General features: G+C 35.1%; 1 protein-coding gene across 1 annotated transcript in view; it reads left to right on the top strand.

The window, feature by feature from the left end:
• ATP8A1 (ATPase, aminophospholipid transporter (APLT), class I, type 8A, member 1) overlaps positions 1–17,452 on the top strand; it is a 63,850-nt gene that overhangs the window by 7,245 nt on the left and 39,153 nt on the right. Inside the window, exons 5-9 of the mRNA XM_009696309.1 lie at positions 1,806–1,944; positions 3,235–3,299; positions 8,406–8,578; positions 16,099–16,282; positions 16,390–16,500. Coding sequence (XP_009694611.1) covers positions 1,806–1,944; positions 3,235–3,299; positions 8,406–8,578; positions 16,099–16,282; positions 16,390–16,500 — 672 coding nt within the window. The remainder of the gene's footprint in view (positions 1–1,805; positions 1,945–3,234; positions 3,300–8,405; positions 8,579–16,098; positions 16,283–16,389; positions 16,501–17,452) is intronic.

Here is a 17,452-nt window from a genome sequence, read left to right as displayed (position 1 = left end):
TTGCTTTCTATACCAAGAAATCTCAATCATTGAGGAATAATGCTTCGAAAAAAAATCTAGCAATATGCTGACAGCTGTGTCACGTAGTCTTTGCAATGTAGATAATCAAAATGAAGGAAAGATTGATTTGAGGAAGTTTTTGTAGCAAATAGCTACCTTGCCAGAAAGTGTGGATATTGAGTTGAACTACTGGAAAGCTGTTTTCCAGAGTTGCTCTGTTACTTAAAAGAAGTGTAATGACAGGCAAACAACATCTCCTTCATTGTATAATGAACTTAGAACCATAGTGTAGTTAAGTTTGGAAGGGACTTCTGAAGGTCATCAAGACACAAATCCCTGCTGAAAGCAGGGCTAAATTTGCTTGCCTGGCACTTTGATGAGGTTTTGAGTATCTTCAAGGAGGGAGTTTTCCCAGCTGCAGTAGGCAGGGGGTTTTTAAGTGCTCAACTATTCTTTTTCCCCTTTTTCTGAACTAGAATTTCTGTTGCTGCAGAATGTGACTGTTGCCTATTGCCCTTTCACCATGCACTTCTTAGAGGAAGATGGCTTCTCTGCAAGCCCTCTTCAGTTAGCAGAAGGCAGCCATAGAATCCCTCCATTAGCCTTATTTTTTTCCACGTGTTAAACTCATCCTACTTCAGGCACTCTTAATATAGCGTGCTCCACACCCCAAGCTATTTTTGTCTCTCCACTGGACTTGCTCCACTTCATCAACCTCTCTTATACTGAAGGCCCAGAAAAGGAGGTAATACCCAGATGCAGCCTCACAAGAGCAGAGCCATAATCACTTTCCCTTGAGTTTCTAGCAACACTGCTGCTGGAGTAGCCAAGTATGTGATTAGATTTCACTGCCTCAACAAAAAAGGCTCCTGTGGCTCTCAAACGTAAAAGCAAAAGGAGTTCATAAGACCAATATTGCTTGAAGTTTTGATACTTGACTTTTGAGGGGAGGGTGGATTTTGGTTCTTTTCCCTTGGAAAGGATAAGAGAGATTACATTGATGAAACTGCTTAAAATTCAGAGCCTCAAAAAACTGCAGTGTTTAATTTAATGAAAAAGAAGAGTGAGGGTATATAGCTTCAGTCACTTGTGGGACTTAGTTTACATAGAGGAGCAGTTTATCCAGACATGCACAAGACAGTCTTAAAACTGTATAACTCTGTTAACGCCATGACAGCCCTGTTACCATTACAAATTTTTGTATTAGCTGCGCAGGTACTTTCTCAGTATGTAGTATGCAGGCCATGCTGCAACCAGAATTGCACAGTCTTGGGTTTATAATGGTGTCATTAACAGGGTTTTAGATAATTTCAAAGGTACAGAAATATGAAGTATAAAAATGGCTGTACTCACAAAAACTGTATATATTTGCTGCATGGGAAGTTAAAACCAAACATAATCAAGATTATAGTTTTAAGATTAAGATGAATTGACAGGTTTGGCCTTTTTTTTTTTTCTTTTACAAGTCAGAGAATACATAATAATAACACACTCCTTAAGTCTTCAAATCAGAGAGGTGCCCCTCAAAAAAAGTAGCTGTTGGAGAACAAGCTACTGAGTTTGTGAATAGTTGAATGAAGTTTGACTGGTCATGCTGGGCAATTTGTCAAGCCATATAGATATTCAACTTAAAGCTCATAGGAATAAACTGGAAGATCTTTATTAGTTAATCCCAAATCTGATTAATGAATTTAGAGAGCATTAATCTTGTCATAAATACGGAGAGTGAAACAAAAGAAATGGAAAAATTAAAACTGAATTTAAACTCAAAAAAACTGCATGTACTGAATATTTTATGTTCACAGAATCTTCAGCTGCTTGGAGCAACAGCAATTGAAGATAAACTACAAGACAAAGTGCCTGAAACCATAGAGACACTCATGAAAGCAGACATAAAAATTTGGATTCTTACTGGGGACAAACAAGAGACTGCCATTAACATCGGTATTATATTTGCATTTATTTGATGGCTTTTTTACAGATTTAGAAATGATAGAAGTTGCTGGAGTAAAATTGCTTTCAGAACGGAAAGGTACCTTGCAAAAATAATATTATGTGGCATTCCAGAATTTAAATGTTAAGTTGTTTTTCAGTCACTAGTAGGAGGAGAGTGGGGAATGGTGGATTCTTCCTCCATTAAAGCAAGAAAACATAACAGCAAGAAAAATTAATGTTATCATAGAGAGACAGGAAAAAATAGGCATTTGTGATTTTTTTTGTAGCATCTGAAATGAATTAAAAAGAATACATTTTTGGGGTTTTGACAGTGAGAGGGAATAATATTAAGAAAATGTAAGTATTCTTAGTTTCCCTTCTGTATTTTTTTCCAAGAAAGCTGGTAGGAACCATAATCTTAACTAAAGCAAAACAGTATAGATTGTACATTAAAGTACTTTAAACTTCACCATCAATCAGAGGTTTCCTTTTATTCATTCCTTTTATTATAAAGAAGGAAAAAAAAAATCATAATTAAGTAATTTCAACAACAATAAATCTGTATTTTTAAATAGTGATACATGAAAGCTGCATTTAAGATTTTATATTCTTTGCATGCAAACGTATCAGCACTTCTGTGGCAGCTTAGATATGTGCCCAAAATAGAGCATTATTTTGGTGATATGGATACTTTTTATTACTTTTTTTTTTAATCTTAAAGAACTTTTGGTATACACATGATACAGTTGATCTAAAGTTATTTTCAATAGTACCTTCAGGTTTGAGGCAATACATGTAATACCAGTATTTTCACTTTACTAAGAATGATGATATATATATTTGTCTAGGCAGCCTGCATCATTAGGACACAGCATACATTCTGTTTAAAGCATCAAAGAATAAAAAGAATGGGAACATGTGTATGTGCAAGTTTTGTATGAAATGCAAGTTGCATTCTAAAAATTTGCAGAGCTAAGGGAGGTTTGTTTTCTGTAACTCCCTGTAAAGATGGTTTTTGTCTGTCTGCTGAGCACCCCTGAATAAAGCACAACAGTTGCAAGTTGCAGCAAGGAAAATTCTGACTGTTTGGACTTAGTACCTGCATGTCTAGTTTTTACAGAATGCAATATAATCAGTAAAAAAAACTGTTGATTTCAGCTGGGGAAGTCTTGTTTTTAATTCTGTCTCTTTAGTTCTCTTTACAGGGAAATTTAGTTCTCTTACAGTGAAAAAAATGTGTTGTTATATTGTAATGGATTTTGTGGAACAGATTTTTGAAAACAAAAATGTTTTTAACAGGTCACTCCTGTAAACTTTTGAGAAAGAACATGGGACTAATTGTTATAAACGAAGGCTCTCTTGATGTAAGTAAAATCTGCAAAGTTCTTAGTTAATGAAATGTTACTTTACTGCTGAAAATATCCAGGTGCATTGGTGGAGGTGGCCTGCAAAATAACTTGAAGCATCTATTTATCTGGACAAACACTGAAAATTCTGCTAAAACCATGGTTTGGTGTGGGGTTTTGTTTCCGTTTGTTTGGTTTTGCGGGGTTGCTTGTTTGTTTGTTTTTGTCATCTTCTCAGTTAATTTTAGCATTGTGTACCTGGAAGACCATATGGTCTTTGTGACAAAACGTTACTGATTAACTAGAAACTTAGTCTACACCTTCCAAAACCACAGTGTAGCTACTGCACAAAGGAACTTCAGAATGATGAGCAAACAAATTCCATGTAGTGCGATGACTCCATCTGTGCAGGCACAAAGCCAGGAGCTTCACATGCTTCTAGTAGCACCTAGCAGTGCCCAAACAAACTAATCTTAAGTTCCTTTCTAATGCCATTTCTTACAGAATACTTAGTAACTGCTAAATTTTAATTATTATTGTGTGGTTAAACAGCTGAAATTGTAATCAGATGTTTAAGTACAAGTAAGGGTTAAAACTACCAACTTGCAAGTATACAGAGCTTTGTAGAGAAGAGTTTCTTTAGATGAGGTAGGAATGCAATATGAAGTGAAAAATCTCATGAGAGGAAAGAACTTAAATCCTTTTACCACCCTCTAAGGGAGCCTTAAATGAACTTAGAAGTGAAAGAGTTTCCTCAGTGGGAAAACTCACTGTCCAGAAGGCTTCAGGAGGAAACCCTGAAATGAAGTTTACCTTACTCTGTGTTGTGGTCAGGTTGCTCAAGATAGGACTTAGGGAGAGAAAGTGAAAAGAAAGTGTGAGAATCAGCAAGAGTACCTTAACTGAAGGATTCCACAGCAGCATGTAAGAATAGGCTACAACATGAACTAAATTACTACTTTTTTTTTTTAAATAAGTACTTCTTTAAATGTTTTGACCCATTCAGAATAACACATTTTCAGCATTAGCATTAATTTAATCATGATGACTATATCTCAAATATAAGTTGTTTTAAGCAATATATTTTTGCTGATAAAATTTAAAATAAAATCCCAAACACAGGACAGGCAGAAGCTGTTGATTAATGTCTGGAACCAGAGTCTGTTGATACAGTAAGCAACTTTTGATACAAGTAGCCTGTGATATTAATGGAGAGAGGCAATTTTCTTTTCTCAGTTTAGTTCATTGGATAGCTTTTGAAAGTTTGCGATTGTTGTTTGTTGAAAAAACAGGGAAGGTTTTTGGTTCAAGCCATTAACTTTGCTTTTGAGTTTTTCACTGCTCAAGCAATCTTTGAGTAAAAATTAACCAATGCAAGTGAGAACTTCTGTCCTATATTTAGGTTATTTACGCAGACTGCTGTATTTCAGAACTGCTGCAAACGATTGACCACTTTGTATGCTTCTTCACATTTAATGAAATAAAGTGAGGTAGTTTTATTTAACTATTAAAAGGAGTCCAATAAAAACTCATTAAACAAGAGTTGCATATTAACCACTTCTAGTGTGATGATTAAAGGTTGAATGAATAATGTTAAATATTATTTTTAAAATAAATGTATATAGTATAAATATAGTTCAAGAATAAAAGATAGTATCTGATATAATAACTGCACTGTACTCCCTATTTCAAACTGAAATGTCTGGATTGTGTAGAGATTGAGAGATCTTCCCTACAGGCACAAAGTACATTCAGAGTACATGGAGATGCAAATATCATATGGTAGCTGAAACTGCATATGCAAACTGGTTGCTTGCAAATCTGTCTGTGGTGATAACATAAATCGTGGTTTTTGAGGAGCAGATAAATATAATAATCAGATAGTTTGAGGGCAAGAGGCCGTTCAGAAAATAATAATAAACTATGCCAATATTTGAAGAAGAGACTCCATTAAAAGTTTTCTGCCTCGTTTGATGGTGCACATTTCACTGTTTGATTAATGTATACCTTGTGTCCTACCTTTTCATTGCTGGTGTGGTTGGAATCAGATGTCAGTCTCCATTTCCAGTGCGACTGGTTGAGTCAAAAATGGCCTTGAAAATTCTGATGGAGAAGTGGAGCAGGTCTCAGGAAAGGGAAAAGAGGGATGGACTGCTGTGATTGCAGAACCTTGAGTCAGTGCAGCTGCACGGGTGGATGCAATTCCACTTTCCTTTCTGCGTACCAATAACAGCTGACAAGAGGCCATAATACTTAGTTGGAATATTGTCTGTTAAGGAATATGGCTGAAACTTTGGCTTTTGAGCAGCATAGGTCCACCTCTTGTACTGGGACTCTGTCCCTTACCTTGCAAGGGAACTGTGCTCCCATGGTGCTGGAGAACCCAGTTCCCTCAGCATAGGAGGAACTGAGCAGCCATGAAACCTTGAAGAAAAAAAATCCCAGTGTAGTGAGACCTGTGTATTTAGGATCTTTGAGAAGAGTTGCTCTGTGGCAGTCCTCTCCTTGGCTCTATAAGGTATGGGTGTAACCTTTTGGCTATATAAAGATGTGATACGTTAGGAGTTAGGAGTTAGGAAGGTTGGCTCCTCTTGGTCTACATACTCTGCAGTACTGAAAAAAGAGTGGCCGCAAGTGGATGCTTCTTGCCCTTGCTTGTATTAAAATAATAGTACAATATCTGTTGCATACCAGTGCCACCTTCTAAAAAGGAATTAGCTCAACTCTAATACTTTTACGGACAGGCAGAATCCTCTGTCCCTAAGACATGTAAAACAGATTTAACAAAACAAATACTTCCTCAATTTGGTCATTATTATGACCTTAGCATGCACGACAGAGGAAGTTAGAGTAAGAGAAATATATATATTTGTTCAGACTGTATCCCCGCTCTCTGAACTGAGTTTACAAAGAATATGCTGAAATAAGAGATCCTCTTTTGTTTGAACCAAAACCCCTATTTATGGAGTTAAAAGAAAAATACCCAAACCTACCCACCCCACCCTCCCCAGTTAGCATTGGCTGGTATAGAACTGGAAGGACTTCCAAGAAGCATTTAAATATCTCTGGTTTTTGCAACATTATTTGTTTTGAGGCTCCACTCCCATGAACATCAGCTTAGCTTCACAAACTAACTGTTTTTGTTAGTAAGTTCTTGTATAAAAGAACACTGGATTTTATTTTGCCTTCGTATTAACCTAAAGGACTGCGAAATTTTAGTATAGTACTGTTAATCATAGACAGAAATCATAACATAGCCTTATTCTTTTATTTGTGAACTTAAACTGAAACTAGAAAATAGTTTGATTACCATTCAGGAGAAATACTTCAGCTTAGCTTCACAAACTAACTGTTTTTGTTAGTAAGTTCTTGTATAAAAGAACACTGGATTTTATACTTAATGGAAGAAATACTTAATGGAAATGGTGTAGAAGTGAATAAAAGATGTTTTTATACTGCTTTTAATTTAAGGCATTGTATTTCAGCATAGAACTACATGTAAGCACACAAAGGAATTTTAAATATGACAGTTTTACAGTTGGAGTAAGTGTATTGTTTTGTTTTGGAGATTTTTTGTTTGTTTGTTTTAATATGTAGCATGCCTGGAGCTACCTGATGACATGTCTGTCTGTGATAAAAAATTAAGGTCAATTTAAACAGAAGTTTATCCTGCATGTATGAGAAGAACAACAGATGAGAGGAATACTAATTTTGAGGCTCTTCTATTGCTTAAACTTAGTCAGAAGCTAAATAGTCCATGGAGATGAGAAAAACTGATACTTTCTTTGCGTTGCAATATTTTTAATCAGAGAAGACACTCTGGAAAATAGTTACAAAAGTTATTGTCATTTTAAAGACTTTCTAACATGTAATTTTAAACAGTGGCACCTCGTTTCCTTTGCACCTGAAGTGCAGAATTCCCCAACAGCTTAATCTCCTTTTAGATAAACCAATGAATCTTTAGAAGATCAGTGGAAGCAAAGTAGGCAAAAACCATGGACAACAGTTGGGTGGGAAAGGCAAAGCAATATCTTTAATTTCATTTCAGAGGGTTTTGAGATTTGTAATTACTTCTCGGTGTTTTATTTTTAGGTGGTTACACCAAATCTTATTTACATATGCCTGACATCGCTGAATTATTTGGTTGTTAAACATGTAGAAACTTGCAGAAAAATATAGGGACATTGTCATAAGATGTTACTGGTTTCCAAATCCAGTATTTTATAAGTAGAAGTCTGGGGTTTTTTTCATTTTCCTTTCTCCTCTAAAATGCTTCTTACTTCTGGGCTGCAAAGCAGGAAACAATAGAAGAAGAATGTGTTGTAACTCTATGAAGTCCATTGAAAAAGAAAGAAATGCAACAAGCAATTTTTTTCTTCTTCATAACACTCAATGGTAGAGGTGTACTATAACTAACTAGATAGTAGTCATCTCCCCAAAGCAGGCTGTGAACTCCTACTGCATAAATACAGATGAATGTATCGTCTACTGAATGTGATCTGAAGGTCTCAGTACTGGATTATGGAGTAGTAACTTGTGTAGGTGAAATTCAAATTGTCCTTGGCAACTGAAAAATACAAAATATGATCCCTTATATAAGATGTAGTTGACATCGGCTTATCTTAAAATATAAATTTAATATGATAGTTAGAATTATTGGTTATAGTGCATGTACTTATGAATTCTCTGATGTTGCTTTTACTTTTTTCTAAACATTTAGGACCACTTTTTATAATAGTGAACAAAAATTGTTTCTCTTGGTATCTATACAGATGTGAATCTTCTTTTGCATAGGTATAGAGAAAACTTAATAATATATTTTAGCAAACATTTATGCAATTATTGTTGCCATTCAAAGAGCATTAAAAGTTCCACCATAACTTATATACATTTTTTTTTTGGCAGAATGCAAGAGCAATCCTACGCAGAATTTCTACTGTGGTTTCTAATAGTACAGCTGTTGCAAACACTTTTTTCATTTTATACTGTCTATTTAATAGCATAATCAAAAGGTAATTTCCTCAGAAAACAAAATGCCAGTGTTTCTGATCATGCTGAAGAAAAAAATTGGACTTAAGAATAGTCAGAATTAAAAATAATGGACACAATTTTTTTGTGCAACAGGGAACAAGAGAGACACTTAACCATCATTGCAGTACTCTTGGTGATGCTTTAAGGAAGGAAAATGATTTTGCTCTCATCATTGATGGTAAATCTCTGAAGTACGCTTTGACATTTGGAGTGAGACAGTATTTCCTGGATTTGGCTTTGTCATGTAAAGCTGTTATTTGTTGCAGGTAAGGTTTACATTATTCTTTCTCTACAGTATTTTTATTGACATACAAAAATTAAGAAACTTCTTTTATTTCGAAGAAAATACAGATATCCATGTCATCCAACCATGAAATATTTAAAAAAAAAAAAAAAAACCCAAACTTCAGTAGCTGAAGTTATGAAATACAGTCATTCAAGCAAAATATTTCTGCAGAGTGGTCTGCAACAGAGTGTAGCTGTCAAACAAAGTCTTTCAGATTGCATATACCCAGAAAAATAATTTGTTTTCCGTCAAGGGTAGTCTCAGCAAGATTGAGACACTGATCTTAATCTTAAATTGGTACTACGGTTAGCTGCAGGTTTTAGCACATCTGGATTCTTTTGTAGAGCTTCCTCTGCAGACGAGGTTTTATATCTCTACTTTCCTGTAAGCCATGGATTACACTGCATAAGAAGCAGACAAAAATGTTAAAGGTACTACTCTGGGTGATTTTTATTTCCTGAAGCTGATGGAAACGCCTTTTTTTTAGTAGTAGTAGTATGCCTGATTGCTTTGGGGTTCTTCTATGCAATCGGACCTTTCATCCTTTCCTGTAAACATTAGCTATTAGAGCTGTAAGCTTACCATAACAAGGGAACTTTTTCCAGATTAAATATCTACTTTCCTTAAATATCTGCAATATGAAAGCAGTTTGGCTTGTCTTTTAATATTTCCAGATTTATATTAAGGAAGGAATACGTAGGACTGTATAAGTGATAGCTTATGTGTTTTGGGGCCTTCTTGCATTTTTATGGCATTAAACACAAAAACTGAAAATGTCTCCTAAGCAGTACATCACCTTTTCTACCTTTGAGTGATTGAACAAAAAGGGAAGTTGGGTGCTTGGTAGCTAGATAAACAAGAACTGCTCCTGTCAATATTTAAAGAACTTGGTTTAGGTCAAGTGATTAATCTGTCAAAAAGCAGAAGCAAGGAGTTTTCATTACAAGACCACTGGCAACACAAGTAGGATATCTGTATTAGAAATGCAATCAGAACTGTGGAAATCACTGTTATTTTCATCAGTGTCTGAGGTAACTATTACAAGGATAGCCAGCTAATGTTCTCAGAGTATTTTTCGCTATTTTGACCTTCGTAGTAGCATGGGAAAAGCTGTTTCCTGTATTAAAACAGGAAAAGTTAGCTCGGAAACAAGGTATTCAGGCTCATCTAGAGTATCTATAGCTTGCTGTTTCTCAGTATACAAGTGTCACAAATTCAAGTTCTCACAATTAATATAGTACTGAAATTTTTAGGATTGTCTGTGTATTCAAGTTACGTCTCATATTTAAATAGGATGCTATGTCTGATAATAATTGCTTTAGAAGAAGAATCTGTGAAAAAGGAGGTCAGTCTGGATTTTGTACAAGAATAAAATAATTCTTAGAATTCAGCATCACTTCTTGCCAAATTCAAATCTTCTTTTAATAAATTATATAAGCTCTACTGCCTACTACCTCATTATTGCCTATTCTGTTATCTACCTGAAGGTAGAGACATGGTCTGTACAAATGTGAAAACTGTTGTAAATATACCTTAATAGATTGTCTGCTCTTGATTAATAAGATAAATAAATGGAAGGTTCTTGTGTTCAGGGAGAGAGTTTAATAATGTTCCATTAGGATAAAGCAGATTAATCAGAAAATCAGTGTTCAAAATGGGGCTGGTTTTCTGCCTTGCAAAAGGAGAGGGAAAAGCAAATGAGGTTATAGTGTCCAAATAAACACTTGGTTTGTAGTCTTTCCATCCTTTCTGTCAAGCGATATGTTATGCCACCAAGTAATAATTTTTTTTTTATGGTTTAGCTTTGTAGCCATGCTCCAGCATGAAACTCTCTGAATTTCAAACTAGGGTCTTTCTGTCTTTTAAACTGAGATCTTACACCGATACACACTTTATACTGTGTATAAACATTTTTCTAACAGCAGTAGTCATTCTGACAGGCAAGTTGGAGCTTTGTGCTTATTCTACGAGTTCCAGTTTTGCTCAGTATAGTAAGTAACAAGCAGGAGATGCATATAGAACTGCTCTTTCAAAACTATGTTTCTCTTTCTTCCCTTGATATGAAAATATATCTTATGCCGTTTGAAGAGACAATATTACCATTTCTGTTGAACTATAGAAGCATTGAAGGATATTATGTATATATGATATTATGTAGCTGTCTTTTAATGGTAACATTTTTGTGATGAAATAACAAAACGTGCAAAGTGAAAGTTTCTGTGCTGGTAGCATTCTCTGCCATTTCTACATTTCCGTACTATACTTAGGTCAGCTGGTTTCAATTCATGTCTAGGTATATGCTCTGACATACTTTGTGGTGGTTTAAAAATTGGCTGCAGGTTTAAAACTAAAATACCTCCTTGTAATACTCACTGTTTTAGTATATGTTTTTTTAATATCACATGCTTCTCAAAAGTCAAGATTCTGTCAAAATATTTATTTCTGTTAATGCTCCATCTTTAGTAACAAAAACTTAACTTCCTTGTTTGTGAGCTTGAAAATAAAAAGTTTTAAAATGGTAATTTTTAATTAAGGTAAATCACTTAAATATTGTCCTGACTAAATGAAAATGTAGGCCTTTTCTCCATCCATATAAAGATGGTAGACATTTTAAGCACTTTTGGTTTTAAAAGTACAAATTACATCACTTTTAGAAGTTTTCAGACTATATTCACTTGTTCAGAAGCATTTATTACCAATGGATTCTTCCTAAGAGTAGCCATAATGCAGATGAAGCTGACATATTCAGTAGACATTTCACTTCAAAAAATCTGTGTGTTATTAATTCCAAGCAGACGTTTGGCCTAAAGACTTTGATGAAGTGAATTCCAGCTTTATATTGGCTTCAGAGTAATGTGTGCAAGAAGAATGTTAAATGGATTATTCTGTAGTAAAAATGTACAGCTAAGAGTGAACAAAATGAACAAAAGACTTTTTTTTTATTGGTTTCACCAGGAGTTTCATGCACCAGGCAATGAGAGTGCCATTTTCCAACTGACCCTATAACATTGTCTGAAAGGGAAATTAAGCCACTGTTCCTAGAAAGTTTAAAAAGACGAAAAAGAAGTTCTCAGGTCAGGAATCTTCTATAGAACCTGGCTGCAGCGAGTCTTGATGCAATACTCATCAGCAGAGTTCAAATAAAACACATAACAAAAGATCATAGAAATGCTTTTTGATATACTTGGACCACAGAATTTTTCTGAAGGGCTGTTGCCCAAAAGCTTTCATCCCAAGTTTGCCACAAGGCTGTACTCATCCCAAGTACCTTTTTCAAAAGTCTGATAGCATGTGTTGTGCAGGCTGCTGAACAAAGTGATTAGATAGCTACCTTCAATCCAAAGGCTGTATTATTTTTCACTCCTTTATTTTTTGCTTTTGAAAAAATCACACAATTAAATTTTATGCAACCTTTTTCTATAATTTATTGTGCTTAAAGCTTAAGAAATTTTCCTTAATCGGCAAAGAGTAGGATTGGGGTTTTTTTTCAGCTGATGGAACATCACCCAAAGGTGAACCATGAGAAGGTGTTGTCTGGCAAATGGAGGGGAGAACCAGAAGAGCTACAAGGATGTTACTGGAACCCAGTGGTAGTTAGAGTATAGTACGTGAACAAAGATGAGCATAGATACCATGTACCCAGTTTCCCTTCACAACACGTCTCAGTGTTAAGCACGATAGTCTAGACAAGAGGCAACCACCATTAGTGTACCGCTATGCTGGGAACTCAGTAATCTATCTAATGCTGAGGTTTAATATTGTTGTTGAAACTTTTTTTTTTTTCTTCCTATAACTTTATAGGGTAGGTAAAATAAAAAATATTGACATTTGCTAGAGAAAAAAGGAAAATTTTTTCTTTTTTCTTTTCCAAATGAGCTATGGACCTTACACTATTCCTTCATATTTCTTCTGTGACACCGAAACTGAATCAAGTATCAGTCTGTAAAAACACCACCATGGTGATGTGGACTGAAGTCATAAACTCATACCGTTGGAAGTATGGTATATAGTGAAGCTGTGTGATTATGATGCATACCTAAGATCTCATACTACAAAAGACAAGGGGGATTGTAGCTGAAACAAAGAATATAACAAAATATGCTTCAAATGTAATATTAATGAATTTATCGAAGAGATAGTGTGCTTTAGTTTCAGAAGTTGCATATCTTGGTACGAAATACAAGCAGGAAGACAGATCATGCTCTCAAAAAAATTTTTTTTTAATAATTTCTGTTTAAAATTTGGTGGCTTAAAACAATTCTCTCTAATATGCTTGGTAAGTTGACTTCCTCCACCGGGAATAGTTTGGGATCCTCTTTCAGCTTTTAAGTAGTTTGAGTTTCAGAAATGTGTGAGTTTTAACTAGTAAGAATTGTGATTGTTACTGTAATTTATGGGTTTAGACAAAACTTAATTCTTCATGGTTGTTATATGAATAAATGTGTGTTTCAGGACATAGAAAGCATGTCGAAAACCTCAGTTTTCTCCTGCAGTTTTAAGGTATGTTTCAGATTAATGATGATCAACCTTAGATGGCTGCCAACGTAAACAGCCTTTATTTTAGTGGGAAAGGGCTTTCCTTTCATAGGCAATTAATTATTGGTTCGGTGAAATTTGCCTTTCTAAAGGACATATTCATCAAAATTTCTCAAAGATTGTTTCTACTTTTACCCTTATTTGTTAGCTTTTCTCAAATCTTTGTGACTTGGATTTATTAATACAGGAAAGTGGATAGTAGATAATACCAGCAGTGTGATGTCAGAGATTTGGGTTTTTTCTGAACTTTTTCACTACTCCACTGCATTTACTTTTTCAGTGAAGACCAGCCACAGCTGTCAATTCTAAGAAAAACTTTGGTTTCCTTTTTTTAAGTTTACAGCTTTTCTGTCATGTGAACACTGGATTTTGTTATGCTATCTCTCTGGTTTTCTTTGGTTTTGGTGGTTTGTTTTTTTTTAAAAAAAAAAAGTTGTTTTCTAATTGCATGCTTATTCAGGCAGAATGGAAGGTAGCTGGTGCGTAGCCATTAGCTTCAGCAATCATGTAATTGTTTGTTCGTTATGGTTTTGGTAGCTGTGGCAGAGTTTGCAGATAGCTAAAACATTGATAGCTGAGCATTGCCATTATTATCTGTGTGCTTAATGGAAAGAATATAATTGGTGCTTCAGTGTTCTTTAACTTTAAAAACTTAGGTGTGGAATGTGGAGAATTTAATACCTCTTCTTTATTTGGAAAGAGATGGGGATTTTGTTCTGTTTCTGGTTTTTTGGAGGGGGAACAGGAGGAAGTGCGATGAGGAAATTTATAAAACCAGTTGGAAAAGAAAACTTAGCCTCTCAAATTGAATTATGGATCAAAATTTTGGTCCAAATAGAGAGCAATGCATTTTAGCCTGTAATGTCAGTCTGTCCAGTGTTGAGACAGGCAAATCATTCAGCTTTGGCTGTAGTGCCAGAGATCGTTGGGCAGACGGGAACATTTTATTATGCCATGTACTAAAAAATAATTTGACTAATGTATATAGTTGGAAAGTTTTTGTTTCTTTGTAAGTGGCTTTTTTTTATTATTGCCCTCGTTAGCACTGGTTTTGTGATCTTAAAAATCAATCAATATAAATAGGATAGTATTTTTTTTTTTTGCCACATTCACTTACCAGATTTGATAGAATTCTTTGAGCTATGATTCTTCAAACTAGAAAGGACTTGCCCATCAGGAATCCTGTTAAGAATACAGCAATGTAATTTTCTCAAGTATCATGACTCCTTCCACTATTCTCATACTTATGAGAATGGTGCCTTTGGGACCTTAAGCTTGCAGGATCTTTTGTGAGGAACTTGAAGTCTGCACAGATGCCATCTCAATTTTTGGTGTGTGGTGGTAACGTTTCTTTTTGTTACTGAGCTTGTGAGTGCAGTACAGCAGTCTTGGTTCAGGTGAGAACTGTGCTCATGAACTCCATCGGCCGTGTTACTTGGCAGTATCCCAGCAAGCAGCAATAATACAGAGCATGTTCAGGAAGGAACGTCATTTAGAAGTAACTGCTCTTTTGTGCTTTTCCTTTGCAAATTTGTTCCCCAAAACTTGTATTCTTAATTTCTTGTATATTTCTGTGGTTTTGTTTTATTTTTTGACCTGGAAGAGTTAAGTCAGGTTATGAACATTCCTATATAATCCTTAACCCTGAAATTCTGTCATTGCAGAGGGAACCTTTCACAGCTCAAATTGTGAAGTTCCGGAAGCTTATGGTACCAGTGGGGTTGTTGCGCTGAGTGTGCATATAGAAGACTTGTAGGAAATTAATTACGAACACACATTTTTCCCCAGTTGTCCGTGTCAGTATATATCCAGTGGCAAGTTCTGCTTCTTACCCATCTCTGGTTTTTACATGGAGGCATCTAGAATGAGTTCATTTGGAAAGCTGGAAAGTTACATGAGAAAAGGATGGGTCTTCACCAGCTGCATGACAAGAGTCATGCTTTGGACGAGAATTGCTCTCTTTGTAGGAAGCAATGAACAGTGGCGGGGGGGAGACAGACTCAACAGAGTTTTCTGCATTTCTTCTTGTTTCTGTTTGTACTTGTTTCAACAAGAGGGGCAGGGTTTGATCCTTGACTCCAGTGCCAGGAAGCACAGGAGTGGATTCTCATACTGCTTACGGTTTGCTCCTTCCCTTCCTCACCCTGTGAGACATACCAGTCCTAGCACCTAATTCCTGTTTATTATTTTCAGTTGTGTTGTCTCAAATGCTACAAGGACTGAATTTCAACATACAGAGTAGAACTTTTACAGCATGAAATGGAAGGTACACGTGTGACACACAATGGTAGATGGAGCCAAAACTGATGCAGGTTAATCAACAGAGCTTTTGGGAGTCATCCCTGGAATAATTTGTCCCCTCAACTGTGGACAGGCGTTTTCTTCATGACAGATAATTGGAGCAGTTCTGAAAAGAACAAGGGAGAAGTTACCAGCAGTTAAACAAAATGGAGGATCAAAAGTCAATGTTCAAGGTTGCTTCTTCTGGTTTAGCACTGTAGGCTGTGTTAACAGCGGCAGTCCACTCTGTTCTGTTTTCTTTGACATCAGTGTGTTATATTTCTTGTTGTTTGTTTATAAAATACATATTTAAAATAAATATTTAAACAGAGTTTATAAGTTAAGTTTATAAGTTAATAAGTTAAGTAACTTACTTATTGAGTTAGTTAATACAAGTAGCGGCTGGGGGTTCTTCCATTACTCTGTTTTAGGGGCCCATTGCTGTTTGATCTATGTCTCTCCAGTCCTATTAACATCTTGCTTCAACAAATCCAAGGTTTCTATAAATTTCACTGGGAATGTGCTTTTAGCATATAGCCTAAAGGGCAATAACAAGACTGTGTCGCTGACCAATATGATAGTTGGCCTGTTTTTATTACCTTTTCCCAGAATATAAAGTATATTTTGAAAGTACATTCATTTGAAAGTCCTGTATTAAACATTTTTCTTTCTGTTACCCCATAGGGTATCACCACTTCAAAAATCTGAAGTTGTAGAAATGGTTAAAAAACAAGTTAAGGTAGTAACTCTAGCAATTGGTGATGGAGCAAACGATGTTAGTATGATACAAACAGCACATGTTGGTGTTGGTATTAGTGGGAATGAAGGTCTACAGGCTGCTAATTCTTCAGACTACTCAATTGCTCAGGTAAGCCATTACACTGTAAAATATTACAATGCAATAATTTAATATCAGATTAGTATTGGTGTATGCACGTTCTGATTGTATGTTTGTTCATTTTTCATTTTTTGCAGTTCAAGTATTTGAAGAACTTGTTGTTGGTTCATGGAGCCTGGAATTATAACAGAGTAGCTAAATGCATCTTATATTGTTTCTACAAGAATATAGTCCTTTATATTATCGAGGTAATTTTACAGTACAGTAAATGTTACTTCTTGAAAGTAAAAACTATTATTTTGAGCTTTTGATTATTATGTATGATTTTAAAGAAGCATTTAAACTGTCAATAAACACTTAGTACTACTGAATCTTGCTTTTTAATAAACTGATTAATATTAGTGTGAATTTTTTTTTTACTTTAAAAGACCCAGTTGTCTTAAAAATACGTACTAAATATTAGTACTGAATGTTTGTGTTGCATAATACTGTTAGCTTATTAAAATTTGTATTGTAACATCATTACAGTATTTAAGGAATACAGTTACAAGTAGCCTTAAATTTACCGAGAGATGTATATACTTAAGCTCTTTGAGCTTGTGTCAGTAACTATTCGGTTCGCAGTCTGAAGCCCTTTTTCACGTCACTGTTGAACTGCAGGGCTTTTGCTATTCAGAACAGTACTTGGGGTTTTTATATACATATTTAGTTACACGATTGCGTACTTTTCACGTGCTAATAGGGTAACAATGCTTCCTTAGGCCTTAGTTCGTGAACAGGGGAAGTTTTCTGAAAGCAGCTGACCTAGTTTTCTCACCTGGGATTTTAAGGAGATCAGTCTTGTGAAAAATACAGTAGTATGAGAGGACTGTGTTATAATAAATGTACGTTTATTGGTAGGTATGGTTAAGACAGCATGTATAGCTATAGTTTTCATGACCTTCATGACCACATGGCAATCTTAAAAATTTGAACACATTTTTTAATAGATTTTTAATTTTTTTTCTGCTCTCCATTTACTCTTCTTCTTTTTCTTTGAACAGCTGCTTGCTTTCTTATAACTAAATATGTATGTAGTAATTATGTTTATAATTGATTCAAACTTTATATTCACAATGATATGTCCAGTTAAAAATATGGGAAAAAAATTAATTTGTTGCAAAGCTTGATCACAAAAGAATTTTTTCAGTCTTCTGTATT

The sequence above is a fragment of the Cariama cristata genome, unplaced genomic scaffold (assembly GCF_000690535.1).
Source record: "Cariama cristata isolate BGI_N322 unplaced genomic scaffold, ASM69053v1 scaffold6710, whole genome shotgun sequence".
Lineage (NCBI taxonomy): Eukaryota > Metazoa > Chordata > Aves > Cariamiformes > Cariamidae > Cariama > Cariama cristata.
Note: the sequence above shows the minus strand (reverse complement) of the source record. Positions and strands in the feature narration are given on the sequence as shown.